This window comes from Salmo trutta, chromosome 6 (assembly GCF_901001165.1).
Source record: "Salmo trutta chromosome 6, fSalTru1.1, whole genome shotgun sequence".
Taxonomy (NCBI): domain Eukaryota; kingdom Metazoa; phylum Chordata; class Actinopteri; order Salmoniformes; family Salmonidae; genus Salmo; species Salmo trutta.
Genome location: NC_042962.1, coordinates 52,825,201 through 52,843,618, shown reverse-complemented (window position 1 = coordinate 52,843,618; position 18,418 = coordinate 52,825,201). Strand labels below are relative to the sequence as shown.

General features: G+C 42.3%; 1 protein-coding gene across 5 annotated transcripts in view; it reads left to right on the top strand.

Annotated features, from left to right (window-relative positions):
• Nucleotides 1-17,138, top strand: part of atp11a (ATPase phospholipid transporting 11A) — a 66,163-nt gene extending 49,025 nt beyond the window's left edge. The window contains exons 20-31 of one of the 5 annotated variants that reach the window (XM_029756903.1): nucleotides 1,282-1,384; nucleotides 1,525-1,670; nucleotides 1,747-1,806; nucleotides 1,970-2,097; nucleotides 5,333-5,468; nucleotides 6,217-6,240; nucleotides 7,799-7,864; nucleotides 8,129-8,232; nucleotides 8,509-8,674; nucleotides 8,875-8,913; nucleotides 9,833-9,938; nucleotides 13,078-13,163. In XM_029756903.1, the coding sequence (XP_029612763.1) occupies nucleotides 1,282-1,384; nucleotides 1,525-1,670; nucleotides 1,747-1,806; nucleotides 1,970-2,097; nucleotides 5,333-5,468; nucleotides 6,217-6,240; nucleotides 7,799-7,864; nucleotides 8,129-8,232; nucleotides 8,509-8,674; nucleotides 8,875-8,913; nucleotides 9,833-9,928 (1,068 nt within the window). In that variant the 3' untranslated portion in view covers nucleotides 9,929-9,938; nucleotides 13,078-13,163. Of the gene's footprint in view, nucleotides 1-1,281; nucleotides 1,385-1,524; nucleotides 1,671-1,746; nucleotides 1,807-1,969; nucleotides 2,098-5,332; nucleotides 5,469-6,216; nucleotides 6,241-7,798; nucleotides 7,865-8,128; nucleotides 8,233-8,508; nucleotides 8,675-8,874; nucleotides 8,914-9,333; nucleotides 9,432-9,832; nucleotides 9,939-13,077 lie in introns of those variants that run through there. The other 4 variants (XM_029756904.1, XM_029756900.1, XM_029756901.1 and 1 more) reach the window with 4 other exon arrangements.
• Nucleotides 17,139-18,418: the final 1,280 nt, after the last annotated feature.

The window sequence follows — 18,418 nt, the reverse complement described above, 5'->3', positions numbered from 1 at the left end:
CTCTTACTGAGGAGTTCTATTGAGCTCTGTCTGATATGACTGTCACTATCTTTACTGAGGAGTTCTATTGAGCTCTGTCTGATATGACTCACTATCTCTTACTGAGGAGTTCTATTGAGCTCTGTCTGATATGACTCACTATCTCTTACTGAGGAGTTCTATTGAGCTCTGTCTGATATGACTCACTATCTCTTATTGAGGAGTTCTACTGAGCTCTGTCTGATATGACTCACTATCTCTTATTGAGGAGTTCTACTGAGCTCTGTCTGATATGACTCACTATCTCTTAGTGAGGAGTTCTATTGAGCTCTGTCTGATATGACTCACTATCTCTTACTGAGGAGTTCTATTGAGCTCTGTCTGATATGACTGTCACTATCTTTACTGAGGAGTTCTATTGAGCTCTGTCTGATATGACTCACTATCTCTTACTGAGGAGTTCTATTGAGCTCTGTCTGATATGACTCACTATCTCTTACTGAGGAGTTCTATTGAGCTCTGTCTGATATGACTCACTATCTCTTATTGAGGAGTTCTACTGAGCTCTGTCTGATATGACTCACTATCTCTTATTGAGGAGTTCTACTGAGCTCTGTCTGATATGACTCACTATCTCTTAGTGAGGAGTTCTATTGAGCTCTGTCTGATATGACTCACTATCTCTTACTGAGGAGTTCTATTGAGCTCTGTCTGATATGACTGTCACTATCTTTACTGAGGAGTTCTATTGAGCTCTGTCTGATATGACTCACTATCTCTTACTGAGGAGTTATATTGAGCTCTGTCTGATATGACTCACTATCTCTTACTGAGGAGTTCTATTGAGCTCTGTCTGATATGACTCACTATCTCTTATTGAGGAGTTCTACTGAGCTCTGTCTGATATGACTCACTATCTCTTATTGAGGAGTTCTACTGAGCTCTGTCTGATATGACTCACTATCTCTTATTGAGGAGTTCTACTGAGCTCTGTCTGATATGACTGTCTCTATCGCTTACTGCACAATATCACCCTTCCCTCTAGTTCTCCTCCACTGTGCTAGGAGGCAGAGGAATATGGGCTGTGATGTAATATGGAGTGACATTCACACAGGAAGTCTTACTACTACATGTATCCCCTCTATCACGTTAATATACAGTGGTTAGGTTCATATAACAATGTCTGTAGGTTTAGCTCTAACTCTATTTACAAAATTTTTCTGTGTTAGACATATCTTCTTTCATGAATTACAGATTTAAAAAAACGGTTATCTCACTGATCCTGAAACGTTGTGTTGCCAGATTGTGAAGCTGATCAAATCGTCTCCAGAACACCCCATCACGCTAGCCATTGGAGACGGGGCTAATGATGTTAGCATGATCCTGGAGGCTCACGTGGGCATCGGTTAGTATTACCCTGTTTGCTGTAAATGGACCTCTTTTCAATAAAGTAATTTGAATTTGAATATAGTTTTATATATTTGTATTCATGTACATGACTTGCATAACAAATGGTAAAAGCGCTCAGTCATGTCCTCCCCTAAGGCATCATGGGTAAAGAGGGTCGCCAGGCAGCGCGGAACAGCGACTACGCCATCCCGAAGTTCAAACATCTGAAGAAGATGCTGCTGGTTCATGGACACTACTACTACATCCGCATCTCAGAGCTCGTCCAGTACTTCTTCTACAAAGTCAGTGTTTTCTCACTAAATGTAACATAGGACTACTGATGATTAAGCAGTAAAACATTATTTTATTTTTCCTCAGAATGTCGCCTTCATCTTCCCTCAGTTCCTCTACCAGTTCTTCTGTGGCTTCTCCCAACAGGTACATAAAAGATGTGCCCAAAATTGTAGTACTTTAAACCATGACTTTGTGGAGAAGTTTGAATTGTTTTTCTCTGGTCAAGAATGCATGACAAATGAGTAAGATATAAATATTGTTTTAAATGACTGATCTTGGCTGTTCTCTCCATCCTGTCTCTCTCCAGCCGCTGTATGACACAGCCTATCTGACACTGTACAATATCAGCTTTACCTCTCTACCCATCCTGCTCTTCAGCCTCATCGAGCAGCACATCAACATGGACATCCTCAAGAAAGACCCCTCCCTCTACAGGTACACTACATGACCAAAGTATGTGGACACCTGCTCGTCGAACATCTCATTCCAAAATCATGGGCATTAATATGGAGTTGGTCCCCCCATTGCTGCTATAACAGCCTCCACTCTACTGGGAGGACTTTCCACTAGATGTTGGAACATTGCTACAGGGACTTGCTTCCATTCAGCCACAAGAGCATTAGTGAGGTCGGGCACTGATGTTGGGCGATTAAGCTGGCTTACAGTTGGCATTCCAATTCATCCCAAAAGTGTTCGATGGGGTTGAGGTCAGGGCTCTGTGCAGGCCAGTCAAATTCTTCCACACCGATCTCGACAAACCATTTCTGTTTGAACCTCGCTTTGTGCACAGGGGCATTGTCATGCTTAAACAAGAAAGGGCCTTCCCCAAACTGTTGCCACAAAGTTGGAAGCACAGAATGGTCTAGAATGTCATTGTATGCTGTAGCGTTAAGATATCCCTTCACTGGAACTAAGGGGCCTAGCCCGAACAATGAAAAACAGCCTCAGACCATTATTCCTCCACTAAACTTTACAGTTGGCACTATCCATTTGGGCAGGTAGCTTTCTCCTGCCATCCTCCAAACCCAGATTCATCCGTCGGACTGCCAGATGGTGAAGCGTGATTCATCACTATAGAGAACGTGTTTCCACTGCTCCAGAGTCCAATGGCGGCGAGCTTTACACCACTCCAGCCGATGCTTGGTAATCGGTGATGTCAGCTGTAATACTGCAGATTGTAGCTTCTATCAATGTAATTGTCTGCATCATTTCAAATCCCCCATATATATTTTTGTATACATCTTTTTCAAAATATATTTTCCTTTATTATTTTCCTCTAACCCTACCACTCCTCCCCTAATTGGAGTAAACTAATGGACAACAACACTTAGGCTTATACTTCCAGCTTATACATACTATATACATTTCACGAACCGTATATTTTACATTAGTTATCTTTTGTTTGTTTTTAATCCCATCCTTCAGCTACCATCAATCAGTGATCTTAGGCTTTTGTGCGTCTGCTCGGCCATGGAAACCCATTTCCCGAAGCTCCCGACGAACAGTTCATGTGCTGATGCTTCCAGAGGCAGTTTGGAACTCGGTAGTGAGTGTTGCAACCGAGGACAGACTATTTTTATGTGCTACGCACTTCAGCACTTGGCAGTTCCGTTCTGTGAGCTTGTGTGGCCTATTACTTCGTGGCTGAGCCGTTGTTGCTCCTAGATGTTTCCACTTCACAATAACAGCACTTACAGTTGACCGGGGCAGCTCTAGCAGGGCAGAAATTTGACTAACTGACTTGTTGGAAAGGTGGCATCCTTTGATGGTGCCACGTTGAAAGTCCATTCTACTGCCAATGTTTGTCTATGAAGTTTGCATGGCTGTGTGCTTGATTATATACACTACCGTTCAAAAGTTTGGGGTCACTTAGAAATGTCCTTGTTTTTGAAAGAAAGCACTTTTTTTGTCCATTAAAATAACATCAAATTGATCAGAAATACAGTGTAAACACTGTTAATGTTGTAAATGACTATTGTAGCTAGCATCAGCATTTGTGGGTTCGATTACAGGCTCAAAATGGCCAGAAACAAAGCACTTTCTTCTGAAACTCGTCAGTCTAGTCTTGTTCTGAGAAATGAAGGCTATTAAATGTCCTCAACTGGCAGCTTCATTAAATAGTACCCTCAAAACACCAGTCTCAACGTCAACAGTGAAGAGGCGACTCCGGGATGCTGGCCTTCTAGGCAGAGTTTCTCTGTCCGGTGTCTGTGTTCTTTTGCCCATCTTAATCTTACATTTTTATTGGCCAGTCTGAGATATGGCTTTTTCTTTGCAACTCTGCCTAGAAAACAAGACATTTCTAAGTGACCCCAAACTTTTGAACGGTAGTGTACACCTGTCAGCAACGGGTGTGGCTGAAGTAGCTGAATCCATTAATTTGAAGTTGTGTCCACATACTTTTGTGTATAAATAGTGTAGGTGCTACCCACAAACTGTCAGATAATCTTACATTGGGAATGTTCCTCAGTTGATCTCTTCCACAGCATTTCCTCAGAACATACTGAGCAGATAATTGTAAAATCAGCTCTTGGCAAACTACGACTGCCATCTCTCTCCTCATATGAACTCTGTTACTAAACAACAGCCGAATTCACATTCTCAAGATGTTATAAGACATTACAAGATAATAATAGAATCACGTAGACACTTGTTTGTGAATCCATATATACAGTATAAAGCTCACATAGTTCAGTGGTGTTGCCAGTAAATGCTTAATGTTTTTGTTTGCTTTTCCTCTCTCTGCCTGGTGACAATCAATACTCCATTTTCCTTCCTTGCTACCTGTGGGTAATTGTGTGGAAAATTTAGACTAACAATGCAGCAGGCAGAAAGGCATCTGACTGGCGTCAGGTCATTCCTCCATGCCTGGATTTGTCAGCTAACTGTTAAATCAAGGCTACCTTGCACACGGTTGTGGTGGAGGAATGCTGTTTTAGTTCTGGAGACTAATAGAAAGTGTGATTGCTGGTAGCTTGGAATTCTTCTGGTTAAAGGGACAATTCACCCCAAAATCTAAATGTGTCAGACATTAGTATGAATTGAAAGGAATCTACAGATTAATGGGAAAACATAGAACCATCTAATTAAATAAAAAAATACATAATATATAGACTAATGTAATGCAAGCATTATGCTCAGGTGTCTGGTCATCAGATAACATGGATCTCTTGTCTCCTCTCTACAGAGACATAGCTAAGGACTCCCTCCTATATTTACTGTATATAATGTGTACTGTAATGTTTCCTCTCTACAGGGACATAGCTAAGAACTCCCTCCTATATTTACTGTATATAATGTGTACTGTAATGTTTCCTCTCTACAGGGACATAGCTAAGAACTCCCTCCTATATTTACTGTATATAATGTGTACTGTAATGTTTCCTCTCTACAGGGACATAGCTAAGAACTCCCTCCTATATTTACTGTATATAATGTGTACTGTAATGTTTCCTCTCTACAGGGACATAGCTAAGAACTCCCTCCTATATTTACTGTATATAATGTGTACTGTAATGTTTCCTCTCTACAGGGACATAGCTAAGAACTCCCTCCTATATTTACTGTATATAATGTGTACTGTAATGATTCCTCTCTACAGGGACATAGCTAAGAACTCCCTCCTATATTTACTGTATATAATGTGTACTGTAATGTTTCCTCTCTACAGGGACATAGCTAAGAACTCTCTCCTGCGTTGGCCCATTTTCATCTACTGGACCTTCCTGGGGGTGTTCGATGCCGTCGTCTTCTTCTTTGGTTCTTACTTCCTGTTCAACAACAGCACCTTCACCAGCAACGGACAGGTAAAGACACCGTCGCCGTGGCTACTGTAGTACTGCGTTAAGGAGTATATGTTGGTGTGATGTATATAATGATCGTCTGATAATACTGCACTTCTCCAAGCCCATGTCAAGTGTTTATTTTCCTGCCGTGAAGGAGTGTCCAGTGAATGCGATGTGGAGTGGCTGATTGTGACTGTGGGTTATGAGTGAGTTCACTGGTCACACACAGGTTGGATCGACGTTGTTTCCACGTTTTGTCAACGTGGAAAACGTAATTGTCATCAATGTACATACTTTTCATCAAGTTTTGACCCAGCTTTTACCCACAATTCAACATGGACCTTTTGAGTTCATTTGACATTGAATTCATGTTAGTGAACAACATTCTGAAACTTCAGTCAGAACAGCTGTCGTCTGTGGAAGGTGTGGTGATTCTAGGTAAATGGATGACATAATCTCCTGGCCTGCAGATTCACCTGTGATCCTTTGCATAAAACCACGACCGGATCTCCCCTTCATCTCTAGGAAAGGAGAGCATGTTGAGTCTGCGGACATCTTTCTCTGTGCTGTTTCTCCTTTTATATTTCTTCATTTATATCACTTTAACCTTTTGGATTGCTTTGATTTGCCTGTTTTTGCTTTATTTCCTTTGAATATCAGATGTTTTAGTTTTCCGGCTTCCAGTTCTTTCTTTTTATTTTCTTCCTCTTCTTCTTTCTCCTCTTACCTTTATGTTGCTTGTTCTTTATGCTTCTCGTCCTCTCCTCAGCTAATGACAACCAACACACAGATGGTAAGCCTGTCCCTATCTGTCTGTCACCCTGGTTTAGTTTTAGTCGGACTGTTTCCCCGCCCCCCCTCCTCCTCCACTGCCCGTCACATTGCGTAACCAAACCGCCCGTCATCACCTCATCCAATAGGTATCCCCTCATATCCAACCCCTACTGCCTGTATAGGCCAATGAGCTGTAGGTATATCAGTGTAGGAATAGTAAACCCATACTCCAACTCCACTCTTGTCTCATTGTGTAGTTGCCGTAGTCAGACCTCCTCATGTTGTTTGTGTGTCCAGTACAACAGCGGTTTCTGCTAGTAGACATCTACCATGGATGGTGGTAGAGAACGGCTCATATTGAGTCTTTAGGTCAGGGTTTTGTTTCCGCCCAGCTTTAACACACCTGTTGTAGATAATCAACTAACGGTATCGATCTACAACACAATTGATCTGGTGTGTTAGAGCTGGGCTGGAACAAAAGCCTGTAAACGCCGCGACCCTCCAGGACCAGGATTGGCTACCCCTACTCTAAGATGTCATCTCCTGTCAGAACGCAAGGCTGAGACTGTAAGACTGGCTCAGGCTGCAGTATATTGGAGCTTCACACTGTTCCACCCATACACTATAGACTACAGTATGTGACAAAGGAAATGAATGGCCAAGTACATTTGACAGATATTGTTGTATAGGACATGTCAGGTTGGATATGTCATAGTTCTGCAATTTTAAACAGAATGACCGTCTGTGGCGCTGACTAGACTTCTATCTCTAACTTATTGTCTTGGTGGTATATCTGGTATCTCTAACTTATTGTCTTGGTGGTATATCTGGCAGAAAAACGGAAAGAAAGAAAAGAGGAAGTTAAAACAACACAGACAGAAGGAGTCTGTTTTTCAAGGTTCTCTTCTATCACTGCATTTCATTGGCCCTTGCAGGAGTTTTAAAGAAGCAGCTCATTTTGACTGTTAATAAAAGGATAGTTCTCCCTCAGTCGAGGTTTGTCAGATGTATTGATACATTGGGGTGAATTGTCCCTTTAGGCCCCCTTGAGGAAAGCAGGTGGGTTAATGTGTTGGTAGGCATCTTCATGTTGCTGAGCCTCATCACCGGTGGTTTGGGTATTAGCATTCCATCAACATCACAAGCTATTTGAACATACAGAACATGATTTATTTGTAATAATATTTATTTTATAGACACATTTAGGTCATTTCAGGTTATTCTGTACTTTTAAATACAGAATTAAGAGAAATAGTGCACATATTGTTGTTGTTTTAATAAAAGCAGCTTGAAAATAGTTTAATATCCATTTTCCATTTCTGCACTGGTTTGACTTCATATAACTGAATGAAAAAAACATCTCTGGAAAATACAACTAAACTGTGTGATTTTTGTATTGATTAATCCTGGATAATTGCTCATTTAAAAAGCTAAACAAAGCCACAAACATATGTAGTAATGCAAAGGAAATGAGTTAGTCCAGGCTGACTGTAATTCCAGTAGCATACTGTCCTCTGAAAAGGCTGCCTGTCTAATAGTATGCGTGATTTCTCTCTGTAATACCTTCCTCTCCACAGATGTTTGGTAACTGGACGTTTGGGACTCTGGTCTTCACTGTGCTGGTGTTCACAGTCACGTTAAAGGTACAGTAACATCCTACCCATCACCACCTTTAAGGCACTACTTTACAGTAACATCCTACCATCACCACCTTTAAGGCACTACTTTATGCTAGATGTTAAAGGGACTCGATATTAGAGTGAATTCTACTGCTTTGATTTAATTACCTGTCGATGGTCCTTCTCTATGTCTGTCTCTCTTTCTGTCTCTCTCTCTCTCTTTCTGTCTCTCTCTGTCTCTGTGTCTCTCTGTCTCGGTGTCTCTCTCTGTCTCTCTCCATCTCACAGCTCGCCCTGGACACACACTACTGGACGTGGATCAACCACTTTGTCATCTGGGGCTCGCTGCTTTTCTTTGTCATCTTCTCTCTGCTATGGGGAGGCATCATTTGGTATGTGTTAGTATATCCTATTGTTTTCTGTTCTCCATGTTACCAGGGGAAGTACTATGTGTTTATGCAGATGTTATAAACATAGATATAGGTGAAATAGATATTGTCTTCTCTGTCTCCCTACCAGAGATTGTATTATGTGTTTATGCAGATGTTATAAACATAGATATAGACTAAATAGATCCTGTCCTCTCTGTGTCCCTATCAGAGGTTGTACTATGTGTTCATTGAGAGGTTCTAGATGTATAATAACTAGATCCTCTCTCCTCTCCCCAGGCCCTTCCTGAACTACCAGAGGATGTACTACGTGTTTATTCAGATGTTGTCCAGCGGTCCGGCCTGGCTCAGCATCATCCTGCTCATCGTCATCAGTTTGCTGCCTGACGTGGTCAAGAAGGTCGTCTGCAGGGCCCTGTGGCCCACCACCACAGAACGCATCCAGGTGGGCGAGCAGACACACACACACACACACACACACACACACACACACACACACACACACACACACACTATGCACAGAAGTACATGCACACATGCTTACATTTGGATACACACTCTTGGTTGTATGTTTAAAATCCGAGGATTAAAAGTGCATTGTGTATATACGGTATATCATATAGACATGTATCACCGTGACTTTAGCTGGATGCTGCCTGTGGATATATTCCAGGTCTTCTTCAGGTAAGTGAGCAGTTGAATCAGTGTGCGGTGTTCACTGCTTTTTAAACAACTCATCTGGAGGGGAACACCATATAACCTGTTACCCATTCTGAAAGGCTGAGAGTTGTCTGTCTGGCTGGCATTTCTCTCACTACTGAATGAGCCATGTGTCTCTACTGTGTGCAGTGATTCCTCTGACCTCTCCCTACTGACCTCGGTTCACCTCGCCATGACCCGGAAGAGCTTCCAACACCCTCCTCTTTCCTCTTCCTGAAATAGTGATTGATGGTGAACATCAAGTGTTTTTTAAGATACAAAGTGTTCCTTTTAACCCTTCTCTCCTCTCCTCTGTCCCTGCCTGCTCTCTCTACTGGCCTGTGTGACCTTTAACCTCTACCCTCTGACCCCTCTGACCTGGCTCTGTCTCCTTGGGAACGGCAGACAAAGCGGCCATGTCTTACTTCTGAGCAGTCCACCATCTTTATGCTCTCCCAGACTTCAAGCAGAATCAGTTTCTAACCCAACCACCTGACTAGGAGGTCAGGTGACCCTCTCTCAACCTATCCGCATGCCCTCTCCTCCCTCTGTGTCTCTGCATGGGCATGTGGTGGTGAATGCTTACAGGTGCCTGTTGACTTGCATGTCCATGCCGTGCATTAAGTGTACCTTGAAAGAGCGTTGGTTAGAATCCTCATTCATAAATACAGAAACAACGTATCTGACATGAAACAGATATTTGAAGCCCTTTCAAAATTGAAAATGTCAGTCTTGGTGTGTGTGTGTGTGTGTGTGTGTGTGTGTGTGTGTGTGTGTGTGTGTGTGTGTGTGTGTTTGTGCAGATCTATCTATGTTGAGTGTGTGTGTGTTTGTACAGCTGTATCTATGTTGAGTGTGTGTTTAGATCTATGTGTGTTGAGCGTGTGTATCTTGCTGTCCACAGCGAATGAGGGCTGATAGAAACTTTGATGGAGTTATGACCTACAGCCGGGACTCCCTGCTAGATGGGGGGGTTGCCCTGTCCACCTCAGAGGCCTAGCCTCACCATGGTAAAAGACAGGCGGGACCGACTCTGAGTGGGGTGAAGAGTGGGGTGAAGAGTGGGGTGAAGGGTTGGTTGGTCTCTGACAGTTGGATTTGCTTTGTTTTGTCTTCACCAGAACACTGTGGTATGGACACATACACACACACATATATATATATATATATATATATATATATAAATAAATATTCATTCACACAGTGGGGGGAAAAAAGTATTTGATCCCCTGCTGATTTTGTACGTTTGCCCACTGACAAAGAAAGGATCAGTCTATAATTTTAATAGTAGGTTTATTTCAACAGTGAGAGACAGAATAACAACAAATAAATCCAGAAAAACGCATGTCAAAAATGTTATAAATTGATTTGCATTTTAATGAGGGAAATAAGTATTTGACCCCCTCTCAATCAAAAAGATTTCTGGCTCCCAGGTGTCTTTTATACAGGTAATGAGCTGAGATTAGGAGCACACTCTTAAAGGAAGTGCTCCTAACCGCAGCTTGTTACCTGTAAAAAAGACACCTGTCCACAGAAGCAATCAATCAATCAGATTCCAAACTCTCCACCATGGCCAAGACCAAAGAGCTCTCCAAGGATGTCAGGGACAAGATTGTAGACCTACACAAGGCTGGAATGGGCTACAAGACCATCGCCAAGCAGCTTGGTGAGAAGGTGACAACATTTGGTGTGATTATTCGCAAATGGAAGAAACACAAAAGAACTGTCAATATCCCTCGGCCTGGGGCTCCATGCAAGATCTCACCTCGTGGAGTTGCAATGATCATGAGAACGGTGAGGAATCAGCCCAGAACTACACGGGAGGATCTTGTCAATGATCTCAAGGCAGCTGGGACCATAGTCACCAAGAAAACAATTGGTAACACACTAAGCCGTGAGGGACTGAAATCCTGCAGCGCCCGCAAGGTCCCCCTGCTCAAGAATACATATACAGGCCCGTCTGAAGTCTGCCAATGAACATCTGAATGACTCAGAGGACAACTGGTGAAAGTGTTGTGGTCAGATGAGACCAAAATGGAGCTCTTTGACATCAACTCAACTCGCTGTGTTTGGAGGAGGAGGAATGCTGCCTATGACCCCAAGAACACCATCTCCACCGTCAAACATAGAGGTGGAAACATTATGCTTTGGGGGTGTTTTTCTGCTAAGGGGACAGCACAACTTCACCGCATCAAAGGGACGATGGACGGGGCCATGTACCGTCAAATCTTGAGTGAGAACCTCCTTCCCTCAGCCAGGGCATTGAAAATGGGTCGTGGATGGGTATTCCAGCATGACAATGACCCAAAACACACGGCCAAGGCAACAAAGGAGTGGCTCAAGAAGAAGCACATTAAGGTCCTGGAGTGGCCTAGCCAGTCTCCAGACCTTATCCCATAGAAAATCTGTGGAGGGAGCTGAAGGTTCGAGTTGCCAAACGTCAGCCTCGAAATCTTAATGACTTGGAGAAGATCTGCAAAGAGGAGTGGGACAAAATCCCTCCTGAGATGTGTGCAAACCTGTGGCCAACTACAAGAAACGTCTGACCTCTGTGATTGCCACCAAGTACAGGGTTTTGCCACCAAGTACTAAGTCATATTTTGCAGAGGGGTCAAATACTTATTTCCCTCATTAAAATGCAAATCATTTTATAACATTTTTGACATGCGTTTTTCTGGATTTTTTTGTTGTTATTCTGTCTCTCACTGTTCAAATAAACCTACTATTAAAATTATAGACTGATCATTTCTTTGTAAGTGGGCAAACGTACAAAATCAGCAGGGGATCAAATATTTTTTTCCCCCCACTGTATATATATATGTGTGTATGTATGTGTATATATATATATGTATATATATGTGTGTGTGTATATATATATATATATCACTCATTTTTACAGGTTGTCCTCCCGTTTGGGTTTCCTTAGATGAACTGGTGCACTAACACAGGGTGTGTGTGTGTGTGTGTGTGTAACACTGACAGGCTGTCCAGTCCCAGATGAAGTTTTAAGCATTATGCCATCAGTCTAAGAGTTGTTCATTACCCAAATTAATTAAATATGTTTCCTGGTAAAGCTATCACAACTAGTTAAACATATCAAATATGTGTCATTCTCTTTTTGAATGCTGAGTACGTTTATCATCAGTGCCATAGCAATTGTTTTGTGACAGCGAAAAAGTAGAGCACTTACCCCCTCCGGTGTTTACAGAAGGTACTGCAGCCTGTGTTTAATAACGAGCTCAAGGTAACACAATCGGCATCAGCTAAACGAGTAGGATGTAGGAGATGTGTGGCTGCCCTGTAGTGTACTAAGTCTCTGGGCCTCTCCTTAATTAAACAATGTAGTCTGTCCGTTTAGCCTGTGAGGCTACACTCCTATCCTGACAAATTCTCCATCTATCCCAAAGTCCCAACTGAGTTAAGCAGAAGGCTCATACTGCTAGGATCTCCCTCCCCTGCCTAACACCATATGGTCTGGCTCCGGTCTGGCTTGGGCCCTGTTCCTATACATTTAGAATACATCCTGAATTCGTTCCTCCACCTAGAGGTAGTCAGCACTGAATTGTTTATGGTTGGATAGGTCAAATCAAGGTTTAGAATCTAGCTTTCACCAATCCAGAATAGGTTTGATTGATGTTTAGTGAATCCAGTTCGGCAGAGTGACATGTTTGTCTGAGACTGAACAGCCGTATTCACCTTGATGTTTTCTGAGGACATGCTGCATGCTTTGACCGTTCACTTGTTCAGTTTGCTTATGTTTTGCTCCCTAACATCTTTTGCTACCAGGGTCTGGTGTGTTTGTGTTGATGTGGTTTTGGGGTAGGGGTTGTGGTGGGGTTTGTAGTCTTCTGGGTCCACCATGTGGTCAATCCTGGTTCTGGCAGACAGCAGAGTGTCGTATGCAGGCTTTTGTTCCCACCCAGTTTAGACTCACTGGACTAAATAAAATGTTTTTTAATTAAAGACCACGATAAGTTGAAATAGTTGAAATGTTTGAATCAGGTTAATGCTGGGCTGGAACAAAACCTTCTACACACCACACCGTTGAGGACCTGAATTGGCTACCACTTACCTTGATCCAGATAATAACTCCTCTGTTCTCTCGCTCTTTCCTCTCTCTCCTCCCATCTCTCCATCCCTCCCTTACAGAACGCAGACAAGCTGTATAATGGCCAGCTATCGGAGTTCACCCCGCTGGCATCTCTCCACGCGCCCACGCGCAGGAGGGCCGACCACCAGAACCCCATTCCCAGAAGGTCTGAACCCTTCACCAAAAAACTCATGTTCACCCACTGGAGGGGCGGGCCCGACTACTGCACTTTCACCCCACTCCTCCGATTCGCCGGCAACTCCCGTCACTCTGGGGCTGGCTACGCCCACAATGGGGCAGGGCCTGAGACCTCGGTGTAGTCTAGAGTAGAGTTTAGTCTGATTTAGACTGGAAGTCTAGACCAAGATTTCAGTGTTGAGCAATTGACCACTGGAACAATCTGTCCTCTAGACAATAGATACCTAATCTAGACGCGTACCGTTACCAATGTCATTGTGAAAAAGCAAACGAACTCCAAATCCACACAGAATGATGATCCACAGTCCTAGGGCTGTGTTGTGTTAGCACAAGGAGCTGAGTGAACTGAACAGACTTGGCTCCAGGCAAGCAGTGGCTGTAGATTGGTGGAAAGGGCCTTGGCTCCACCCAATAATGTCTACTGTGGGTCCGACCCCTCAGACCCATACTGCAGTGTGTGTGTGTGTGTGTGTGTGTCACTCCCCCGTATCTGTCTGTCAACTGTCTGTCAGTGATGATGTAATTTGAAGTGTCATAAAGCAGGGATGTCCAGTATGAATGGAAGATGTTCAGAGGTATTGCATGTGCTTTAACTGACCACACTTTCCTGTTTCTCTTTTGTCTTGTCTTTTCCTCTCTTCCTCTCTCTTTCTGTCCTGCTTTTTATAGAACAAACTGGTGTTGCCTCTGTGCGTATCTCTTATCCAGGAACACGCCATAAGACACTAGTCTTTTCCAGTTGAGTTGTAAGTGGCGAGGCCGTGATAGTGGTTTATCTCTACTGGACTAGAGACAGTTCTGTGTGTGTAGTATCCCGTGTCATAGACTGTCCTTGTGTCTACTGTAGAGTGATGTGATTATACCTCCATTCCTCCTTGTAACCGTCCCATTTCCTGACATGGAAGCTGAGGCATCCTGCCTCACTTAGTGCTGAGGAACTACAGTGGTAAACCAGTATGCATGTGAATCCTTTTCCGCCTTAACATCTACACAGTGTTTCCTTTGAAATGCACAGTAGTCTGGAACCAAAGGCTCAGAAAATACTTTTTCAATGGCTTGCCTTGCTGGTTATTGCCTTACACTGAGACTGGGTGGGACAGAGGAAGAGAAATTCTGCCTTACACCACACCAGGATTGGTGGACAGTATTAAATAGGACAGAGAACCTACTTTGTTTCTGGGCTTTAACGTTGTCCATGTAGATATCTAACATCTCTCACACTCAGATCTGAAGCCTTAAAGAGCAGTGGATCTCTGTTACAGAAATACAACATGTAGAATGTAGACATTATGCTTAGCTGCTTTGCTCTGTCCCTTGGCATAAATAATATAGAACATACCCATAGAAGTTTCACACGATGCGTGAGAGCCTCATGAAGGTGTTATAAGACTGTTATAATTCTCTCACAAGAGTCTGTCACTGTGTGCTCTCTCCCTCCCTCAGATCTTCTCTGATGCTTTTATGTTTAATTTTCTCCTCTTTCTTCATGTGTTTTTTTACCTCTACCGTTTCTCCTCTTGTTCCTTTTGAAGTGATGCTCGTGTGGATCTGTCCTCTCGAGCCTCACTACATCTCCTCCTCCTCACTGCCGCCTCCATTCACTCCTTCATCTGGTCATGCATCCCTCCATCCGTCTCATAAGAACACAGTCTGTGTGGTGGGTGTAAGGAGAGAGAGAATGAGAAAGGGAGATGGGAGGGGGGACTGTACCAAAACCAAGGTTTTTCTACACACATTTAGCTGCCTGACACTAGATGTCTTGTGGTGCATTGTGGGATCTGTTCAAACCAAGAGGAACAAAAGTATATGGATGTCCCATCTATAGAAATTGATGTTGTTATACACAGTATTTGTGTGTGTGTGTCTGTGCGCGTGCGTGCGTGCGGATGTCTGTTTCATTGAAAGCAGCAATGATATTTAAGATGGTCGTCTGTTATTAGGTGGTATTACGAATCTTCACTGAAATGTAAAGACACTGAACATTACACCACAATCACAACTATAACACTGGACATTGCTATGACAAGGTTTACAAATAATGAATGAATTAGTGAATGATTCATGAATGAATGATTGCAGTGGATGACTAAATGATGAGCGACCGGCTGTAAGGAAGTGGATGACTCCAGAAAGGGTGAGAACTAGTGTTTTTATCAGCACTTCTGTGGTCATCTGTTCGTTAGAGGATGAATGCGACTGGTACTTACACAGTCGTTTAGGGTGTTGATAATGTTGACCGACTTGTTTGCATGCTCTGCCTCTGTCATACCACTGGACATAATGAGCTTCGCTGTGTGTTTATGAATCAAACAAGCATAACATCTCTTTCTCTGACAGTTCAACACTCTCCAAACTGAAATATGATGCCTCTCTTAATTGCTTTGATGTCTAGTCCAGTCGAAACCTATTCCATAAAAGCTTGAAAACTTGAAGTAAACTATGCTATTATAAGTTGACTGTATTGTCTAGAATTGATTGTATTGAGATTCTGTGTTTGATATTCTGTGTAGCGTTTAGTCTCTGTTAGGTTTCCTGTATGAAAAGGCCTAGAGCTCAACTCAATACTCAGTTGGTTTGGAGGAAAATGTTGGTTTTGTGAGCGACAAACCCTCAGAAAGATGGAGAAAGAGAGAGTATGTGCATTTGACTGTTTAAGTCCTGTAGGTGTTGCTGGCTATGCTTCAGAATATTGAATGTATATGAAGACTACTCCTTTAAGCCTGTCATTATGACATTTATCTGTGTTTTAGGATCTTAGTAATATCAGCAAACAAGGATGGACGCTATTGAACAAAACTCCCACGTGTTCAACTGTGAGCTGGTTTGCTGCTGTTAGAACTATGTTGGACAAACCACTGCAGTACATCAGAACGTTTCCATGATCCAGAACGGAAACGATCACCAAATACTGACGCGTAGTAAGAATGTAGTGTTTTTCAGGCAGCGACTCTGTTCTGATCAGAATTCTCTCATTTAGGTATTTTTGTATATCTTAGAAAAATCCTGTTTTGTTACTTTTGTATTCAGAAGAGGAGACCTGTTCACTGACTTGTATTTATTTAGATAATTAATATTACGTTTTCTAACAACCAAAACAGCTAAAGAGGAACTGTCAAAGGCGCAAGAGGAAGCGAGACACCCCACTCGCAGCTTTTTTTCCACCCATTTTTTTTCCTGGTTCAATGAATGTCAATTAACTAAGTAGACCAGACCGAGTTGCTGTTGCGTTGGTGTCTATGGGAGACACACCCAGTTAAGTAGACCGTAACGTACCATTTTCTTCAACGGTAAACAGCCTGAGTGAACTATCTTAATTTAGCCACCATCTTCGCAACTGTCACGGGGAAGAGAGACATCACGCAAATGAAACGATATAGCTTTACAATTCTGCTTTCTGTCAATTAATATACTAAGAAATCCAAGTACAATTGTCTCTTCTGTGTTCCTGCACTGAAATAATACATGTTTCTCGCATGAAATATGGGTTTGTTTTTAAAGATACTTTGAAAGCCATTGACTATGGGTTAAGGTGTGACCAAATGAATAACTATAGTAGATGTTTTATTGTTCTAATATATAACTTTACTGACTTAGTAGGGCTTGAACTTTACAGCCAGCCTTTACAGTTTAACAGAATGTGTATTTCTCTTTTACAATGTATCGGCACATAGCGTTATGACATCACTCATAACTTTGACTATATCTAAATCTATGTATACTTCTGTACACTCTTTAATGTGTGTATATATATATTACTGTATGTAGTAAAGGTAATTCATGTACAGTTTTGGGGTCTTTTTCTATACAGTTTTTAACAGATTGATATCTGTAGATACATGTGGATTTTTGCCAGCCTTTCTGTAGCTATTAATGGCAAACAACTAACGGTACATCTGCTTGTAATAAAACCAAAAATAAAACATGACTTTGTTGTTTTTGAAAGAAGATTATGAAAGAACCATTAATCTTCCAGTGTTATTAGCCTTACTATGATAATATTTTGTCATATTATATTCCACTTTCAGATATTTTCCCATAATGCACGATAGTTACACTTTACCCAACAGCCAGATGGTGGTGCTGCAGTATGCCTTATTATGGGCTGTATGCCCAAGACCACCCTTAGTGTTGAACAGAGACTGTGATAACTCATTAATGTTCAAGATGTCATAATGATTAGAACGACTGTGTGAGATTTGATTTGATTTGGACATCCTTTTCATTTTCCGTCAATTTTGTATCCTCTATCGTCCTCAGGCTTCTGGATCTGAGATCTGTCAATCTGTCTGTCACGGATAAACAGTATCTAGGCCAGCGTGCTTTATGGCAGAATTTAACACTTCCAGAATCCTGTATTTGTGATGCTTTTATGCTGTTGAAAATAAGTTGTTAGGCTCATATTAATTTAAAGAGGAAAAATACTGAACTAAGTCTAAATCCTTACATTTATTTTCACACTTCAAACATGAATTATCCAGCACATTAGTCCTAGGACCATCATATTTCGTCCCTTGTAAGTAGTATTGGGGGAAACACTTCTGGTGTTTTTGAATGTGCTGAACGTGAACACGGCTATGTGCAGGCAGAGGGGTTGTCCTCTTTAGAGCGGTCCCTGCGCCGCTGGGCCCCAGGAGAAGGTTTTAACGTACACTTAAAAACGCTCTCAGCTCCTCACTTCCCTGAGGATGGATGTCTGGCAGTGGAAAATAGGATTTACCCAGAACTGAGAGATGGAGATGGAGGGATGTGGAGGGAGAGGAAGCCAGAGTAAGGGAGAAGGAGACGGAAAGATAGAGGAGAGATGGATAAATAGAGGAGAGATGGATAAATAGAGGAGAGATGGATAAATAGAGGAGAGATGGATAAATAGAGGAGCGATGGATAAATAGAGGAGAGATGGATAAATAGAGGAGCGATGGATAAATAGAGGAGCGATGGATAAATAGAGGAGCGATGGATAAATAGAGGAGAGATGGATAAATAGAGGAGCGATGGAAAGAGTAGAGAGAAGAAAGCTGGACTCCCAGTAGGCCTGTAAAAACTTCCATGTGTATTATTCAATCTGTAGACCATGTTATGTAATTATTGAAATGGCATTAGATGTATGTGGTAATATGACATGTGATCAGGGTGTGTTTGGAGTGGCTCTCACGTCCCAGTATACATGGCATAATACCTCTGATTAGAGAAGTGTGTGTGTGT